Below are 17832 nucleotides of genomic sequence, written 5' to 3'. Positions count from 1 at the left end.
TCACTTTTATCATACATCTGTATGCGAGATTTTCACACTCCTAAACATCCCTAGGTCTACTGTTTCCAATATGATAGTGAAGTGGAAATGTGAAGGGACACGTACAGCACAAAAGCATATAGGCTGACCTCATCTGTTGACTGACAGAGACCACCTACAGTTGAAGAGGGTCGTAATGTGTAATAGGCAGACATCTATCCAGACCATCACACGGGAATTCCAAACTGCATCAGGTTCCACTGCAAGTACTATGACAGTTAGGGAAAAAAGGACAGGTATACACTCGCACACACACACACATATCCATCCACACATACACAGACACTGCCTGTGTCTGTGTATGTGCGGATGGATATGTGTGTGTGTGCGAGTGTATACCTGTCCTTTTTTCCCCCTAAGGTAAGTCTTTCCGCTCCCGGGATTGGAATGACTCCTTACCCTCTCCCTTAAAACCCACATCCTTTAGTCTTTCCCTCTCCTTCCCTCTTTCCTGATGAGGCAACAGTTTGTTGCGAAAGCTTGAATTCTGTGTGTATGTTTGTGTTTGTTTGTGTGTCTATCGACCAGCCAGCACTTTCGTTCGGTAAGTCACATCATCTGTGTTTTTAGATATATTTTTCCCACGTGGAATGTTTCCCTCTATTATATTCAAAGAATATATTAAGTTTATCCATTACGGATGTTTAAGAACCCGTGACTGTTTATTCAATGTAAAAATATAAAATTGCAACCAGTACTTTCTTGAAATATTTATTTAGTCCATGAATCGGTTCTCATCTACCTGCTTCCATTCTGATGGCCAGTTGGTATCATATAACTCACTTTTACAGAATTTGTATGCATAAACACTAAGATAATGAAACTTTGCCAGCATCTAGCATGTGCTATACAACTGTTACTTGTAACAAAGTTGTAGTATTTTATTCGCATTACCTCTAGCTGAAATTAACAGACTCTGCCTTTACTGATATTCCAGATCATGTTAATGTAAGAATAAAAGAAAGTCAGCAATTCATTTGAAGTTTTGTTCTTGTTTTTAAATTTTAAATATAAAGTTCATGGTCATATAAACAGCTGCAGTTCACTGCAAAAACTATAACTCTGTATTATTTTAGTCCTGGATATTCATGTTAATGCCAGTCTAAATTGAAGTATTTGCTTATAAACTGACCTTATTACGAGGGCAGTTCAATAAGTAATGCAACACATTTTTTTTTCTGAAACAGGGGTTGTTTTATTCAGCATTGAAATACACCAGGTTATTCCCCAATCTTTTAGCTACACAACACTATTTTTCAACGTAATCTCCATTCAATGCTACGGCCTTACGCCACCTTGAAATGAGGGCCTGTATGCCTGCATGGTACCATTCCACTGGTCGATGTCGGAGCCAACGTCGTACTGCATTAATAACTTCTTCATCATCCGCGTAGTGCCTCCCATGGATTGCGTCCTTCATTGGGCCAAACATATGGAAATCCGACGGTGCGAGATCGGGGCTGTAGGGTGCATGAGGAAGAACAGTCCACTGAAGTTTTGTGAGCTCCTCTCGGGTGCGAAGGCTTGTGTGAGGTCTTGCGTTGTCATGAAGAAGGAAAAGTTCGTTCAGATTTTTGTGCCTACGAACACGCTGAAATCGTTTCTTCAATTTCTGAAGAGTAGCACAATACACTTCAGAGTTGATCGTTTGACCATGGGGAAGGACATCGAACAGAATAACCCCTTCAGCGTCCCAGAAGACTGTAACCATGACTTTACCAGCTGAGGGTATGGCTTTAAACTTTTTCTTGGTAGCGGAGTGGGTGTGGCGCCACTCCATTGATTGCCGTTTTGTTTCAGGTTCAAAGTGATGAACCCATGTCTCATCGCCTGTAACAATCTTTGACAAGAAATTGTCACCCTCAGCCACATGACGAGCAAGCAATTCCGCACAGATGGTTCTCCTTTGCTCTTTACGGTGTTCGGTTAGACAACGAGGGACCCAGCGGGAACAAACCTTTGAATATCCCAACTGGTGAACAATTGTGGCAGCACTACCAACAGAGATATCAAGTTGAGCACTGAGTTGTTTGATGGTGATCCATCGATCATCTCGAACGAGTGTGTTCGCACGCTCCGCCATTGCAGGAGTCACAGCTGTGCACGGCCAGCCCGCACGCGGGAGATCAGACGGTCTTGCTTGACCTTGCGGCGATGATGACACACGCTTTGCCCAACGACTCACCATGCTTTTGTCCACTGCCAGATCACCGTAGACATTCTGCAAGCGCCTATGAATATCTGAGATGCCCTGGTTTTCCGCCAAAAGAAACCCGATCACTGCCCGTTGTTTGCAACGCACATCCGTTACAGACGCCATTTTAACAGCTCCGTACAGCGCTGCCACCTGTCGGAAGTCAATGAAACTATACGAGACGAAGAGGGAATGTTTGAAAATATTCCACAAGAAATTTCCGGTTTTTTCAACCAAAATTGGCCGAGAAAAAAAATGTGTTGCATTACTTATTGAACTGCCCTCGTATATATTAACACCAGATTCTTTGAAATTTGTTCTTGTAATAATATAATTATCTATTTTATTTTTGGCTTTCGGTTAGTGCCAGTTTTGTTTAAAATATTTGCCCATACACCGATTTTAACACATGCAGACAAAAACAAATAATATCTGTGAGGAAAGTAAGCCTATTTCATGTCTTTGTAAGAAGTAACAGTTGTATAGCACAAGTTGGATGCTGGCAAAGTTTCATTATCACATTGCGTATACATACATATTGTGTAAAAGTGCTGTAGTACCAACTGGCCATCACAATAGAAGCAGACGGATGGTTATTAACAACAGAAGATGCCCATACTGTTGCAGTACGTACAAAACTAAATTTTGGATCCAAATCAGCGTATAAACAGTACTTGTGGCAATACACTAAAGCAAGTCCCACCTTCTTGTCACAGAGCCGGTACCCAACATTACACTTTGAAATATCTATGTAACTTCCTCAAAAGGTTCAAAAACTGGTTCATGGAATAAATAACTACTTCAAAAATGTGACTGGTTGTAGTTTTATGTATTTACAATGAGGTATATGTTGTGTTGGCAGAAGAGCCAACACCGTGTTACGAGGGGAGGCTGAAATGCACGCGTTTTAGCTCACACAGGCTGACATGAGGAGGGAAGAACTATACTGATGTGAGGTCTGGAACGTGACAAGGAATGAGAATTCAGAAAGTAGACATAATTAGTTTGATACTTAACTTTAATCCATTAATGATGAACGTCGCTCTTGACGGTACATGATTCACAATATTATCTGTTCAGAATTATAGTAACTGAATATGGCGCCTTGCTAGGTCGTAGCAAATGACATAGCTGAAGGCTATGCTAAACTGTCGTCTCTGCAAATGAGAGCGTATGTAGTCAGTGAACCATCGCTAGCAAAGTCTGCTGTACAACTGGGGCGAGTGCTAGGAAGTCTCTCTAGACCTGCCGTGTGGCGGCGCTCGGTCTGCAATCACTGATAGTGGCGACACACGGGTCTGACGTATACTAACGGACCGTGGCCAATTTAAAGGCTACCACCTAACAAGTGTGGTGTCTGGTGGTGACACCACAGTATATATGTTCCAAGGCAAAAGATGCTCTTATGTGCACAAGAAGACCTTATGGAAAAAATGGGGTTTAAGCCCAGAAGTACGTACCAGGCCTGTAATAAGGCCTATGAAGGCATCAACGTGGCATACACGCTAAAAACTAGAAAAAAATTGGCAATCTTTAGGACACCCAAATCCTACACTAATATAATGAATGTGTTAAATTTAGGAATGATCAGGGAAATGCTAGCTGACTACCCAGTTTTCAGCTGCTTCAACAAACTTTTCAATGTAACAATCAACCATTCATGTATACAGTCTTGTTTATTGATGGACAAATAACAGATGTTGGTGCTGGAGCCGGCGTACAGAGGGTACAGCATAGACTACACAGCTCAATATCTCTAGGGAAGCTGGCTAAATTATTCCAGATAGAAACATTTAACATTGTGGATGTGCATAGAGGAGAAGCTATATAGGTACTACAAGAATCATGCCATCTATGCTCATTCAGACAGCCAAGCAGTTCTAAAATCCCTATCAGCCCCAGCAATGAGATCAAGATTGTGACAGAATGCCACAAATCTTCTGGTGAGGCTAGGGGAAAGCAACAGGATAAATGTGCTGTTCGTCCCTGGTCACTTAGAAATTGGTGGTAATAAACAAGCAGATAGATTGGAAAGGCAAGAACAACATCAAGATTTGTTGGACCAGAGCCTGTCTTCACCATCACTAAGGTAATGGCAAAATCTAAACCACATAGCTGAATCAAGAGAAAGCACACAGAATATTAAGACAAATCCAAAACCAAAAGCATGGCAAGCTAATGAAGCTAAAGCCATGTTTCAAAAGAAGTTCTGGAATCTTAGCCTGAAACAAATCAGATTAAACTCAAGGTAGGTCTAAAGTCTGGCCATGGGAACTTCAAGAAGCCTGACCATGATGGGAATAGAGAAGTAAGTTCCTATGTGGAGACCATGTGATGTGGAAGATGAAACTGCACCACTTTCAATTTTTCAATGTGAAGCACTGGAGCCAAAATATAAAATATGTGAGTCATAAACTCCTGAAGAGATTGCATCTAACAAAACCTAATAAAGCACAAAGATTATTACACTAAAATCCAAAAATGAAAAACAAAAAAATGGCAAGCTAATGATACTGAAACCATGTTTTAAGAGAAGTTTTGCAATCTTGGGCTGAAACAAATTTTCTTTAGTAATTTCTATCTGCTCCACCCACTCTTCTCACATTTCTCCCCGACAATTCTGTATGACTCCATGCATATTTTATGGAGTTTGTAAATGTCATTTACTTTAATAAAAGCACAAGAAATATTCCAGATAAAACTTAGTAGTTAACTTTAATGTGTTCCAGTCAATATTGGCTGTTTTATCACTGTTCTCATAACCCTCTTTGCATTGCTAAATATTCATTCTCCATTACCTAAAAATACAGCATAACTCAGAATGCTATATTAATAATCACAATGCAGTAAAATAAGTAAATAAAAATGTCTACAGTAGATGGGAACTTAAAACATCGGTGATTCTCACCTGCTGTTCAACTTTGCCCTCATGGTGAATTTTTACATCTTTTACACTTCCTGTGGGTTCCAGCACAACTTCCAAGTAGAACATGTCTGAGGAAATGAACCAGTCAAAACCAGTTGGCCCCGCTACAAACTTCAGCCTACAGGAAAAAAAGAATGAGTTAATACTAATACGAACAAAGACTAGTTTAAATAATATTCAACAAGCACATGCCAATATCTCACAGAAGTGTGGTTGACTGAAATCGTACATTTATAAAAACAATGCACAAGAAAGAGAGAACTATTGCATTTATTTTGATTTTGTCAATTTTTAAAAGCATTCTAATACATATAGTGTATTTTGGAGACTGGTTAATTGTTTCTGGTATTGACTGGTTAATTGTTTCTGGTATTAAGCACACCACTGCACATGTGCGTGTGTGTACATGCTTGCTCGCGCGTGCACACACACACACACACACACACACACACACACACACACACACACACACACACACACACACCAGCAGGATGACAAAGTTTGTATGTGGTTGTCGTTTGAGGTCAACACGTTTATAAAGGTAGGAAAATTAATATGTGAAACTGCAATTTGTGAAACAGTTCTCATCAAGAAATGGTATCTCTTGATATCAATGGGCAATCCACTATTCTCATAATAAAAAGAGAAGAGTAAATGAGAAACAATGCAGGAAAAGAACTCCATAAAAAATAAACTGTCATTTTCTAAGAAAATCTTAAGTGTTTTAACTGCTACGTAACTATGATAATCAGTTGTAAAACATAATGGTGGAAGCTGGAATATTTATCAGAAGAAAAGAAGGAAAAATTGATGAGACTTTTTAATTGGGTCAACAGCAATGATTCTAATCAACCTGAATCAAAGAACTCCTTTTGGACACACAAAATATGCACTACAACAGTCATCAACAAGTATAAATGGGGACAAAAGAGCTGAACACCTGTTACACTGCAAGATTTGTGATCAGCAGAAGTAATAAACAAAAGATAATGAGCTTTAGAGAAGGAGACTCATGATTAAGTAGACAATTTATTGAAAGAACTTTGTTAACTGGAAGAAAGGAGCCAATCTGTTGAGAATGTACCAATTTTGTTCTTTATGCACTGAGGACTTCACTATGTAAACTTGACTGTACTGTACCTATCTTGCCATGTGGCAACACAATACAAAGTATCCATTACGTGAGTTACAACATAATTGGCGACAACTGTGGGAATTTTTCTTGTTCATTACATAACCATGCACCCTACGCAACAGGTTACATTCCCCAGTGTGCTGATGGCAATCATGCTATAGCAACTTCTGTAACAGCAGTTAAGAGGGACAGAGACATCATTAACCCTTGTTGTCTGCATTGCTCTCCCAGCAGTCAGCCACAAATCTGCCACCATTCCAGCCTTACAACGAGACTGCGGAAGAGTGGGAAGCATATGAGAAGTGCCTCTGACAGAACTCTGCCGCATTCCAGGTAACGGATCAAGCTACTGTAAAATCACTTTTCCAGTTGTTGTTCTCACGCAGTATGTACCAGCTTATGTGCAAACTGGCGCCTCTCCCGCAACCAGCAACTTACACAAAATATGTGCTCTATTAACTTCCCACTTTCATTGACACTTCCATGCCATTGCATTCTGTGTGGGATTTTATCAGTGTCATAAACAGCCTGATCAGTAATACCATGTAGGGGCATCTGAACTGCTGGGGTCCAGTAGGAAGTCTTGCTTTGTGACTCCAGTAAACAAGGAAACATATGCAAAGGAGGTGATTAGCAACACGATCAAACGCCTCCAGATAAGAAGGGGCATCAGAAAGTGTCAGAGGACCCTACTTTGGATTAAAATGGGGCCAATCCTTCAAAGTTTCGCAGGTCACAGGCTGTCAATCAGAGCTCTGGGGTAAGGTGGCGGCCGCCGCATCACACTAGGGAGAGGGATCCACCTTTGCCGACAAAGCAATTGCAACGACAATGGACATTAATATGATTTCATCAGCTTCTCATACTGTATTGGTGTCACCTAAGAAACTGTTCATCATGCTTACTTTGCGCAATAAACAAGTTCAGCTACAGGTTGGTACCGGGGCCTCTGCATCTGTTTTAAAGACTCAAACATATCTCCAGCTTGGTGTGCCACCCCTTCAATCCACATTTTGCCACTTCATGCTATGCACAGTCCTGACACATTAATGTGATCACCTGTCAAAAGCCTGAAAAACAATCTGTCAAAAACATGAAAAACCAAATTTTGAAGTGTGGACGTGCCTAAAGAGAGTCAGTGAGGTTGTGAAGGATACTGACAGGAATGTGGAGTGTACTGACATTTTCTCTAGTGGTCTAGGAAAAACGAAGAACTCAAAGGCACACATTACGTTAGAGAAACCGAAGTACCCTCACTTCTTCCATGCATGACCTGTACCCCTTGTATTACAGGATGCCATCAAGAATGAGCTAAATAGACTGACAGTCTTGGACATCACTGAATCCATATCAGCAGGTGAATGGGCAACACCTTTGGTTATTGTGAAAAAACTTTCAGGGAAATTTTGTCTGTGTGGAGACTTCAAAGTGATTCCCAGTTCTCAGTCAGAGATCAATTAGTATCCCACATGAGCTTTTCTCTGCACTCACAGCAGGTCACTCTGTCCGGAGTTTGCTTACAAATACCCCTAGGTGAGGAATCATTGTAAGCCTTGGTAGTCAATGCGTTGTACAGATTATATCATTTCAAATGCTTAACTATCAGGGCGGCCAGTGGCCCAGCAATCTTTCAAAAGTTCCTCAGGCAACTGCTGCAGCATGTTCCAGGCTGCATAAATTATCTAGATGACACTGTGATTAAAAGGGCCGCAATGGAAGAACACTTAGGAAACTTGTGATGGCTGTTCCACACCCATCAGTCCACAGGCCTCAAATGCAATCTTGAAAAATCTCTCTCTCTCTTTCAACAGTCAATGGAATACCTAGCGTACATCATCTCTTGTGAAGGTATTAAGCCCACACAGAAGGTGGTCCAAGACATCACCACACTTCCTCGCCCCACAAATGTAAAGCAGCTCCAGTACTCCTTGGGAAAAGTAACATATGACAGTCAACAGCCGTTGTCTTCGTCTTTCCATCCTAATCAGTTGGTGAGGGTGAAAGACAAGTGCCAACTTTAAAATTTTTTACCAGGTGTTGCATCGATTGTGCATCCACCCAACACCTTACAGAAGAAGGGTGTGTCTTTTGTTTGGTCGAAGGCATGTGAAAAAGCATTCAAGACCCTGAGACAAACCTTCATATCAGCACCATGTTTTGCTATATTTCAACAGGCAAACATCTAGTCGTGGCGGGGGACATCTCTGAATGGGACTTACGAGGCCATCCTGGCACATAGAGATGAGGACAGCTCTTAACGTCCGATCACATATGCAGTGAAGATGCTCAATACTGCAGAGAAGAGGTAGTCACAAACTGGAAAAGAGCCCTCATGATTGTCTTTGTGCTGAAGAAACTTCATTTATTCTTATATGGAACAAAGTTTTACCTCATTACAGATCATAAGCCACTGATCTCCATCTTTGGCCCTGCAGCAAAATTACATAAGAACTGTCCAACAAGTCTAGCACTGTGCACTCTTTCTCAGAAGGTATAATTACAAAATTCACTTTCGCACTACAACTCAATATTCCAACATGGATGCTCTGTCCTGTCTCCTGATGGGCCCCAAATGAGAGTTCAATCAATCCAAGATCTTCTGCTCCCATTTTGGATGAAAAGGCTCACAGGGTAGTGGGTGCTTTTCCCCTCGCAGGGGCTGCACGGCCGCACCCATGGCCAAGGACACCATCTTAAAACAGGTACTGCCGTACATATAAAAAAGGCTGGCTGGACTACATTCGCAGTCGTGACTCCAATCCACTGCAACAGTACTTCCAGCCTCTGCCACTGGCTAATCCTGGCGGATGAAGTTATCTTACCAATCAGAGGTAGTCCCAGCAAAACCTTTGCAACTGACAATCTTACAACTCTTGCACCAAGGCCACTGGGACATCTTGTGAATTAAACCGCTTGCACAGCGTCGTGTGTACTGGCTGGGCATAGACCAGAAGGTTGAACATCTTTGTCTGCAACTGTCAACAGTGTGAAAAACAGCAAGCGGCTCCCCCAAACCTTCTCACCCTGGCCGATGCCCTCATGCCCGTGAGGTCAGGTTTGCGTCGAATTCGGCGCCTTCCAGGATACAACTTGGCCAATTATCCTCAATGCGTACTCCAACTTTCCGTACATAGTCAACTGTAGGTCCACAAATGCACAGGCTATAGTCGCAGCGTTCAGCACTATTCTCGCTACTGAAAGACACACTCTCATGCTGGAGTCAGGCAAAGGATCACAATTTCACTTCCAAGTTTTCGAAGAGTTCTGCTACAGAGATGGCAGTCAACACCTGTCTCCACGTTTTCATCCTAATCAGTTGGTGAGAGTGAAAGACTAGTGCCAACTTTTAAAATAAAAATTAAAAAATCCCAGCGAAACTCTTCCACGGCTATTAGCCCTGCAAGCTCCTCTGTCTCATGCTGCCAACACCTGTGGGGCCATCCACAGCACTGTCTCCATGCTTCCAGCCAGGCACCAACAGGTGGTCCTGGGGCTGCAGACAGCAGGATTCCGACAGACGTCCAGCAGCAGGGGGTACACCTCATGTTCTCTTTGGCTGTGGAGGATCTTGGGGTGACATGCCATCAAAACCAGCTTTACTTGTGGTGGGAGACCCAGCTTCCACCATCTCTGAGCCCTTCGGTTAACACACATCCAAGGTGCCGCCACCTTTCATTTCTCCTACACCAGCCCTTTTACTACTTCCCCTCCTGCTCCCAAGCTTTCCTGTTTTCTGGTTCTTAGGCCTCCTTGTCAATCTCAGCCATGCCCTCACCATCCTCTGTTTAAAGGCCACCTGAGATGGCCAGATGTCAGAACATCAGGCTGTAGCATTTGTCCCAACGGCACTGCAGCCTTCCACCCTTGCCAGGTCCCAACACAGAAATGCAGTGGCCTCCGCTAACAATGTCAGAGCCACCAAGACTCCGAGAGTGAGGCCAGGTGGGGATCTCTCACCCGTATGCTCCCGTACATGTCAACCAGCAGCTGGTAAAACCAGAAGGGCTGTCCGACACCTGAATACATCGGCCTGGTTCACAGTGCTCCCCTGGTGCCAGGCCAGGCAGAGGTCAACTCACTGAAATGCAGCTTGCGGGTTCTTCGTGGAAGAAAGGGATGTGGTAACCCACTGGGCTACCATCTAGAAGTCAGGTAGCAGCCGACATTCTAACATCGGCTACCGACACACGGTTGGCACATATGATGCGACGGTCACTCCGTCCCCACTACTGCAAAACATGGCCATCAGGAGGAGACATCGTGGCTGAGCGACAGCTCGACGGTTGCGTGGGCACCTCCAAGCACCACCTGTGGCACGCCATCCAAGTATGCCACCTGCTGATCACCCTGTCTGCTTTCACTCATAATGCTATTTACTGTGCTAGCTAGAGTTGTACTGTACCTGTCTTGGCATGTGTCTATTATATACATTGTATCCATTGTGAATTATTGTCCTGTGAGATATCTTAAATATACTTGTTCTCGAGGTGTCGTATCATATTTTTATGTCAAGAATTACAATAATATAGAACTAAAGAATGGCAGGTGAGTGATACGACAGACCAGCTCAATAAGTTTGGGAAAATTGAGGGAGCATATGAATCAGTGCATGGATCATTTGGAGAAGAGTGTGGAATAAGTATTTAAAAAGGAATGGGTGATTGATTATAGATTACAAGCTGTGGAGGACAATACAGTTTACCAGATACAAGTTACAACATAAAATATTCAGTCTGCTCAAGAAGGGCTGCAAAACAATAGCACAACAGCTGTGATTGTAAGAATAAAATAACTATGAAAGTGTATTACAATGATGATGGTGTATCAGTTCTCAGTGACACAGTGTGACCCCAGCTGGATCAGGTAGAGAATCAGATGAAGGCAATGGCTTGTGGGAAATGTTGCATTGAAAGAAATTGGCATCAATGAAGTTTAAGTGTTGATGGATGAGCAACTGAGGTCAAACACAGATTATATTAAAATTAAAGTACTGAGTGAATCATGGAGTAGAACAGTTTGAAAACAGTCACACAAGAATAATTACTCATATTTATAGTAGGCAGGGGAAGATGCCTGAAAAGAATCTAAACACCTTCTGAGTCACCAGTGACAAATGGTTAATTGCCAAAAAGAAGTTTCACTGAAAGTATTCCAATCTGGTTTCATTTCTAAAATTCTTTAAAGGAATGTTACCTGAATTTTGAGACAAAGAATCAGATTTGTTATGTATCACCTAGAAGGTGATCTGAAGAGTGGAAAATATTTCACCTAGATAAATTTGAAACATATGTCTAATTTGGCTGCACATGGGGTATAGAGGATCATCAAAATATTGGTTGGAAAGAGCCCATATGTAGCTCAGGTTGTGAAACAACATTTTATGAAGACAACAGAGATGATTGAGTTTGGTCGTGTGTGGCAATCAGCTCATGCATGGTACTATGGAAATTGCCCAATGCAACACTATGTCTGATGACGTGTAGCACAGATTATATTAGTTACAATGAAGTGCAATTCACCTCCTTGAAGAGAGATACCATAGAAGTGACAAAGTGACACATTTCATTAGTTACAAAGCCAAAAAGTTTTCTGTACCAGGATTTCAGTATATAATAAATAACAATTGTAATTATATGTTCATGAAAGAGAACAAATAGTCAGGTTAAAGCACTCATCAATACACATTGATTGAGCTATCTGTATGTTTGATTACATACATAATTAACCTTGTGAGAGGCAATTTACTCAGTTACTTAATTAAAGTTAGCTTAACTAGCGGACCCAAACAGAAGCACAATCAGCATGGTAGTATGTGTTAGCAAACATTTACACACTTCACTTACAACATTTAGAACAGAAGTTTTATGTGCTTCATTGCCAACTATAATAAATTATTCAGAATTTTGTATATTTTGGTCTGTAATTTAAATGTGATTAGACATGCTTTAATTTAAATTACAGCAGTGAAAACAGCTTAACATTTACTGGAAGACAGTCATGCCATACATGTGTATACAATGATTATTCAAGGAACAGCGAGCAAAGACTGAAAACTGATCACTGCAGTTAAAATATGAATAGATTTAAATTAGATTTGTTGGAAAACTCCCTAATGTATTATTGAGCTGTAATGCAAGAGTGTAATTTCAATCAGGTTTTTGGCATGCTTCTGGTGACACATCAGGTTTCATGATTGGATTTCTGTGTAAAAATATGTAAATAAGACTACTAATTTCTCTCAAACTAGTTAAGTGACGTAGGTCCTTGAGATTTCCGACAGTAGGAAGGGGGGAGGGGGAGGTACAGAACTTATAAAAGGTGGCAGTCATTTGCTGATGCTTAAATGACGCTTGCCTCTGTTACATTACATGCGAACTGTGCTAAAAGCACTTCCACGAGGACAACTGACGTTCTTCAGAACCTCTGATTTGATCGTTAAGCTAATAAATAACAGGCCATTGGTATCCCTTGGGCTGTGGAAGATTTGAACACCAAACGTCAATTGTTGAATACTTGGCAGACAATCATACATAAGTGTCAAATTCTCTGCCTGCACAGCAAGTAAAGTTTCATAGACTCCATGCAAAAGCTTTTCAAATGCTTCCATTCTTTGCCAAGGAAACTTCAGAAAAGAAAGGTAAATGCACACATTCACACAAGCAAGCACACAGTGTGCACACACCCTGCTATCTCCAGCCGCTCTGGCCAGACTGCAACTGTTGAGGCGAACGGAAGCAGTAATCTGGAGTGGGGGAAGAGAGGGGGAGAGAGAGCACAGTACTGGTTGGGGGGGGGGGGGGGGGGGAGAAGATAGCTGTCTGGCAGAGCATGGAGGGACTAGAAGGCTGCCAGGTACAGCATACGGAGGCTGTAGGAGTGGGGGAGCATGGAGCAGAAAAAAAGAGAAGCAGAGAGGAGAAAAAGGCTTGTGGGTGTGTTGGCAGTGAGCAGCACATAGTGAGGGGAGGGGATGTGAGTTGGGAGGAAGTGATATGACAGAGGGGGGGTGTGAGGACAGTAGGTTATCGTAGGTTGAGATCGTGATAATTTTGGAAGTGGAGAATTTGTCATAAGGATAACTCCCATGTGTGCAGTTCAGAAAAACTGGTGGTAGAGAGGAGGAGCAGATAGCATGTGTTGTTAAGCAGCCATTGAAATCAAGCATTTATGTTTGGTTGCACGTTGTGCCACAGAGTAGTACACTTTGCTCTTGGCGACAGTTCAGTGGTGGACATTCATCGTGGGTTGTTAGTTGTATCAATATAAAAACCTGTGACATGGTTGCAGCAGAGCTCCTGTATGACATGGTTGCTTTCACAGGTGGCCTGGCCTCTGATGGCATAGGATAAGCCTGTGGCAGGACTGTGACAGGAAGTGCTGGGTGGTTGGATTGGACAGGTCTTCCACTTGATTCTTCTGTAGGATATGGTCCCTCTGTCAAAGGGCTGGGACTTGGAGTGGCATACGAGTGGACTAGGATGTTGTGGAGATCGAGTGGGCAATGGAACACCACTTTAAGAGAGGTGGACTGGATCTTGGATACAGTGCCCTCATTTCAGAGCGTGATGATAGGCAGAGCAATGATGAAGGATGTGGTTCAGTTACAGCAGTCCAGAGTGGTACTGAGTGACAAAGGGAGTGCTCCATTGTAGTTGGTTCTTGAGGGGTGGTTGGAGAATTGGGGCTGTCTGCCAGTATGGTACAGGAAATCTGTTTGTAGATCAGGTCTGGCGGATAGCACTTATCTGTGAAGGCCTTTGTGAGGCGGAGTTCTTGTCACTGCAGAAGCACAATCCCAGAGGCCAGGCTGTATAGGATGGGTTTTCTGGTGAGGGAGAGATGGCAGCAGTCGAAATGCAGGTAGTGTTGGTGGTTGGTAGGTACAATGTGGACAGACGTGTGGATACAGGAGCATGTTATGGAAGCCCCCTCACCCCCCCCCCCCCCAAAACCCACCCCCCCAATGACTTACCTGTAAAAATTCCTTTCACTGGATCTCAAACCTTCTTTTACAATGACATTTACCTTTTCAGATTTCAACAGTCACTATTCCTTACACATCTGGTGCTGCAAAAACACGGTTCCATGGCACAGGCATCCCAGAACCTCTTTTGCTCCCTCCACAAGATACCACTACTGCACAATCCCTACTATATACGTCACATCTCTGAAAATGAATTCCTTGCTCTCCAGCACCTGGAAGTGCATTCCAGTCACCACCGCTGTAAGTTGTCCAACCTGCCGACATCCAGCTGCTGCCTACTACCCAAACCCTATCCTACCCACAGTGTTCCTCCTCACCAACACCTCAAAAAACCCAGACCCTGCCTAGCTGATCTTTTCAATTTGCCACACCTCTCAAAACTCCTTATCAACAACACACTAAATCTAGAGTTGAAACAATCCCCAAAACATTAGTGTTGCACCAAAATCTTCAGCCCTACAGCTACAGAAAAAATAAGGTTAGAAATCGAAATGTTTCCAAGGTACACATCACATTACAGTAGAATGCGCAATCTGAACAAGTCCTACATAACCTCTGTTCACTCGATTGCTGGAATGTATTGTTTGTACTGTAAAGATCTTAAAAATACAGATGAAGTCCCAGTGAAACAACATGTGTATGAAACCATTTTCAACATTGAATATAGTATTGGTTTTAAATTGCTGTCAGGTGATACATGTCATATTTGTGATTCTGCTTAAGCATGTAATAACACCAAATCCACAGACATCAAACTACACCTTGAGAAAGCTCAAAATGCACATAGTGCTCTGAAAAGTGAATCAAATGAGTCAAAACAGGATGGTAGTGATGCACTCGTTTTGTGCATGGACTTACAACAAGCATTGCCAATACCATATACTTCGACTGCCAAAACCATATACTTTGACAGAAACAGTTTTTTATAAGAAACAACCCTGGACATATAATTTCTGTATTCACCGTTGTAGTGATAAGAAGGCAGTGATGTGTGTCTGGTCTGAGAATGTTGCACCTAGATGGGCCGATGAAGTTGCTAGCTGCGTTTTAAAGGCTTTAGACAAGGTGAAGGAAGGACGTCATCAAAGGCTCATCATTTATTGATTCATGTGTTGGACAAAATAAAAACCATATTATCCTAGGTCTGTGGTTGTACCTCCTAGATAAAAAATATTTTGATGTTGTTGAGCACAAATTTCTCCTCCTTGATCTTAGGTTCCTGTAATGTGACAGGGATTTTGGAGTTATTGAGAAGCTGAAAAGAAAGACACAGGCTGTGTACACTCCAGCTAAATGGGCTGAACTTATAAGAAAGAGCAAGAAAAAGAACCCTTTCATTGTGGTTGAAATGAAGAAAGATGACTTTGTGTCTTTGTCATCTATAATGAACAGTACGTCAAATGTAACATTACATACAAAACCAATGGTGTTTAGATTAGTGAGTGGTGAACATTCTGTATACGACATATGTCCACAAAGTAAGTTCTGTTTGGTTATATAATACAAATATGTACAGATACAGAAAAAATATTTATTGTACAAAAATCTACAACTGTTAAACTACTTTTCTACATAGCTTCCGAAATTTTGTATGCACTTGTCACAGCGTGGCACAAGTTTTTGTATGTCTTCTTCATAGAAGGTTGCTGCCTGTGTATTCAACCATGAGGTAACATGTTCTTTCAGCTCATTATCATCGTAGAAGTGTTGACCACCAAGGACAGATTTTAGGTGTAAGAAGAGACGAAAGTCGCTAGGAGCAATGTCCGGGCTGTACGGAGGATGATCAAACGCGTCCCAGTGAAATTCCCATAGAGTTGTTTGGTCACATTCGCCGTGTTCTTCATCATGCACTTGATCAGCTCCTTCACTGAACAGTCTGACCCATCTTCTGACCATTGAATCACTCATAGCATTTTGCCGTAAACCTCGCAGATTTGCCGACGAATTTCCTTTGGTTTAACTTTCTTTGCATTTAGAAAATAAATTACAGATCTGATTTCACACGTGGTAGCATTTTCAACTATGGCTGACATTATAAACAAACACTACAAAGCACACGTCGGCAGCAGCGATCTGAAAATCTTGAGGCAGAGTAACTGCCGAACATGTTCGGAACTGTGATTGTAGAGCTGCCGCGGATAGAAATAGAAACAGAACATACTTTGCTGACAACCCTCGTATTTAAAATATTCACACAATCAAACTGAGAAACCTGTGCGAGTTAGTTTACAGAAGTGTCATAGGTGATTTACAAAGCTTGCAGATTGCCAGTTATTTCCTAAGTCTCCAAATGGACATCAAGTTAAGGCAGCAAAGTTCAAGGACCTTTATAGCTTACTGCAATTTGTGCCTCCAATATATTCAAGTTTCTATCAGTCACTGATAAGTGATGGTAGTGATGATACAATGGTACAGGAAAACATGGACAAGGAGTTTGACTATTAATGACATGTTATGTAATATGTCTACATGTCAAGGATTTCATTTTCTGTACTTTAAATTGTGATACAGTGGTCTAATATTTAATAGTATTCGCAAAACACCACCTAGTTGCTGTAACAACTGTTGGTTATCACAGCAGGAGTTCACATTGCTATACAAAATCATATTTCCTTAATGCCCATTTTCTGATAACATACTCTGGTGGCATGTGCCCCTTTTCCACTGGACCCCTCATTTATCAGTTTAGTACTTCTCAATGTTCTTCCAGGACACTGTAACACACTGAAATCTGCTCCTAATTTAGGGAGGGCCCTCCATAATACACAAAATTTTAAAACTGGCACCATATTCAACTAAACACAGATTATGCCTCTTGTCTAATATAGTGAGAAGGAAGGAAAAATAGTTTAAACATCCTGTTGATGATGAGGTCACTGATTATGTAGCACATGCTTGGATTGGAGTGAAAGATTCATTCTCCAATGAAATAAGAATGGTACCTACTATCTTCAGTAAAAGAACTCATCTGAAGAGAAAACTCAATCCACTCTTCATTTAAAGCTAGTGGCTCCCATGGCATTCAAATATCACATTTCAGAAATTAGTGAATTTACTGCCACAAGACACTCTGACTGCCTGCAAAACAATACATAAATCCACCAAACCTAATAGAAATTACAGAGCTATTTGTTTGACACCTTTTATTCCACAGCTGAATTTTTAGTTTCATATTGAAGTCCTATGTGCAGTAAACATGCAAATGCATTTTCGGCCACTATTAAGATCCATGAAATATATTTCACTTCGGATGCAAGCGAGTACAATACAGGCCCATCAGAGACTCTATTTTGAAGCTCTATATTTTCCAAAATATCACTAAACTTGATTATTTTCATTCTTACATTAAAAATATGACTGATAAACGAATAGTATTATAAACTCATAAAGTTTGTACCCCATATGTTCAATAAGCACCCCTTGTCACAAATGTCCACCAAGCGGTAATCAAGTTCATTCCATATCTTATGTACCGACGTACATGTATGTCAATGGTCATTACAGCAGCATTGACGTGTTCACTGAGCTCTTACAGTGTGCTCTGCAGTGGA

General features: G+C 41.6%; 1 protein-coding gene across 1 annotated transcript in view; it reads right to left on the bottom strand.

Moving 5' to 3' along the window:
* The window catches only part of LOC124605251 (mediator of RNA polymerase II transcription subunit 1-like), a 206499-nt gene that overhangs the window by 154317 nt on the left and 34350 nt on the right, over positions 1-17832 (bottom strand). Inside the window, exon 4 of the mRNA XM_047136808.1 lies at positions 5142-5277. Within this exon, the coding sequence (XP_046992764.1) occupies positions 5142-5277 (136 nt within the window). The remainder of the gene's footprint in view (positions 1-5141; positions 5278-17832) is intronic.

The sequence above is a fragment of the Schistocerca americana genome, chromosome 3 (assembly GCF_021461395.2).
Source record: "Schistocerca americana isolate TAMUIC-IGC-003095 chromosome 3, iqSchAmer2.1, whole genome shotgun sequence".
NCBI lineage: Eukaryota > Metazoa > Arthropoda > Insecta > Orthoptera > Acrididae > Schistocerca > Schistocerca americana.
This window is presented reverse-complemented; position numbering and strand designations above follow the sequence as displayed.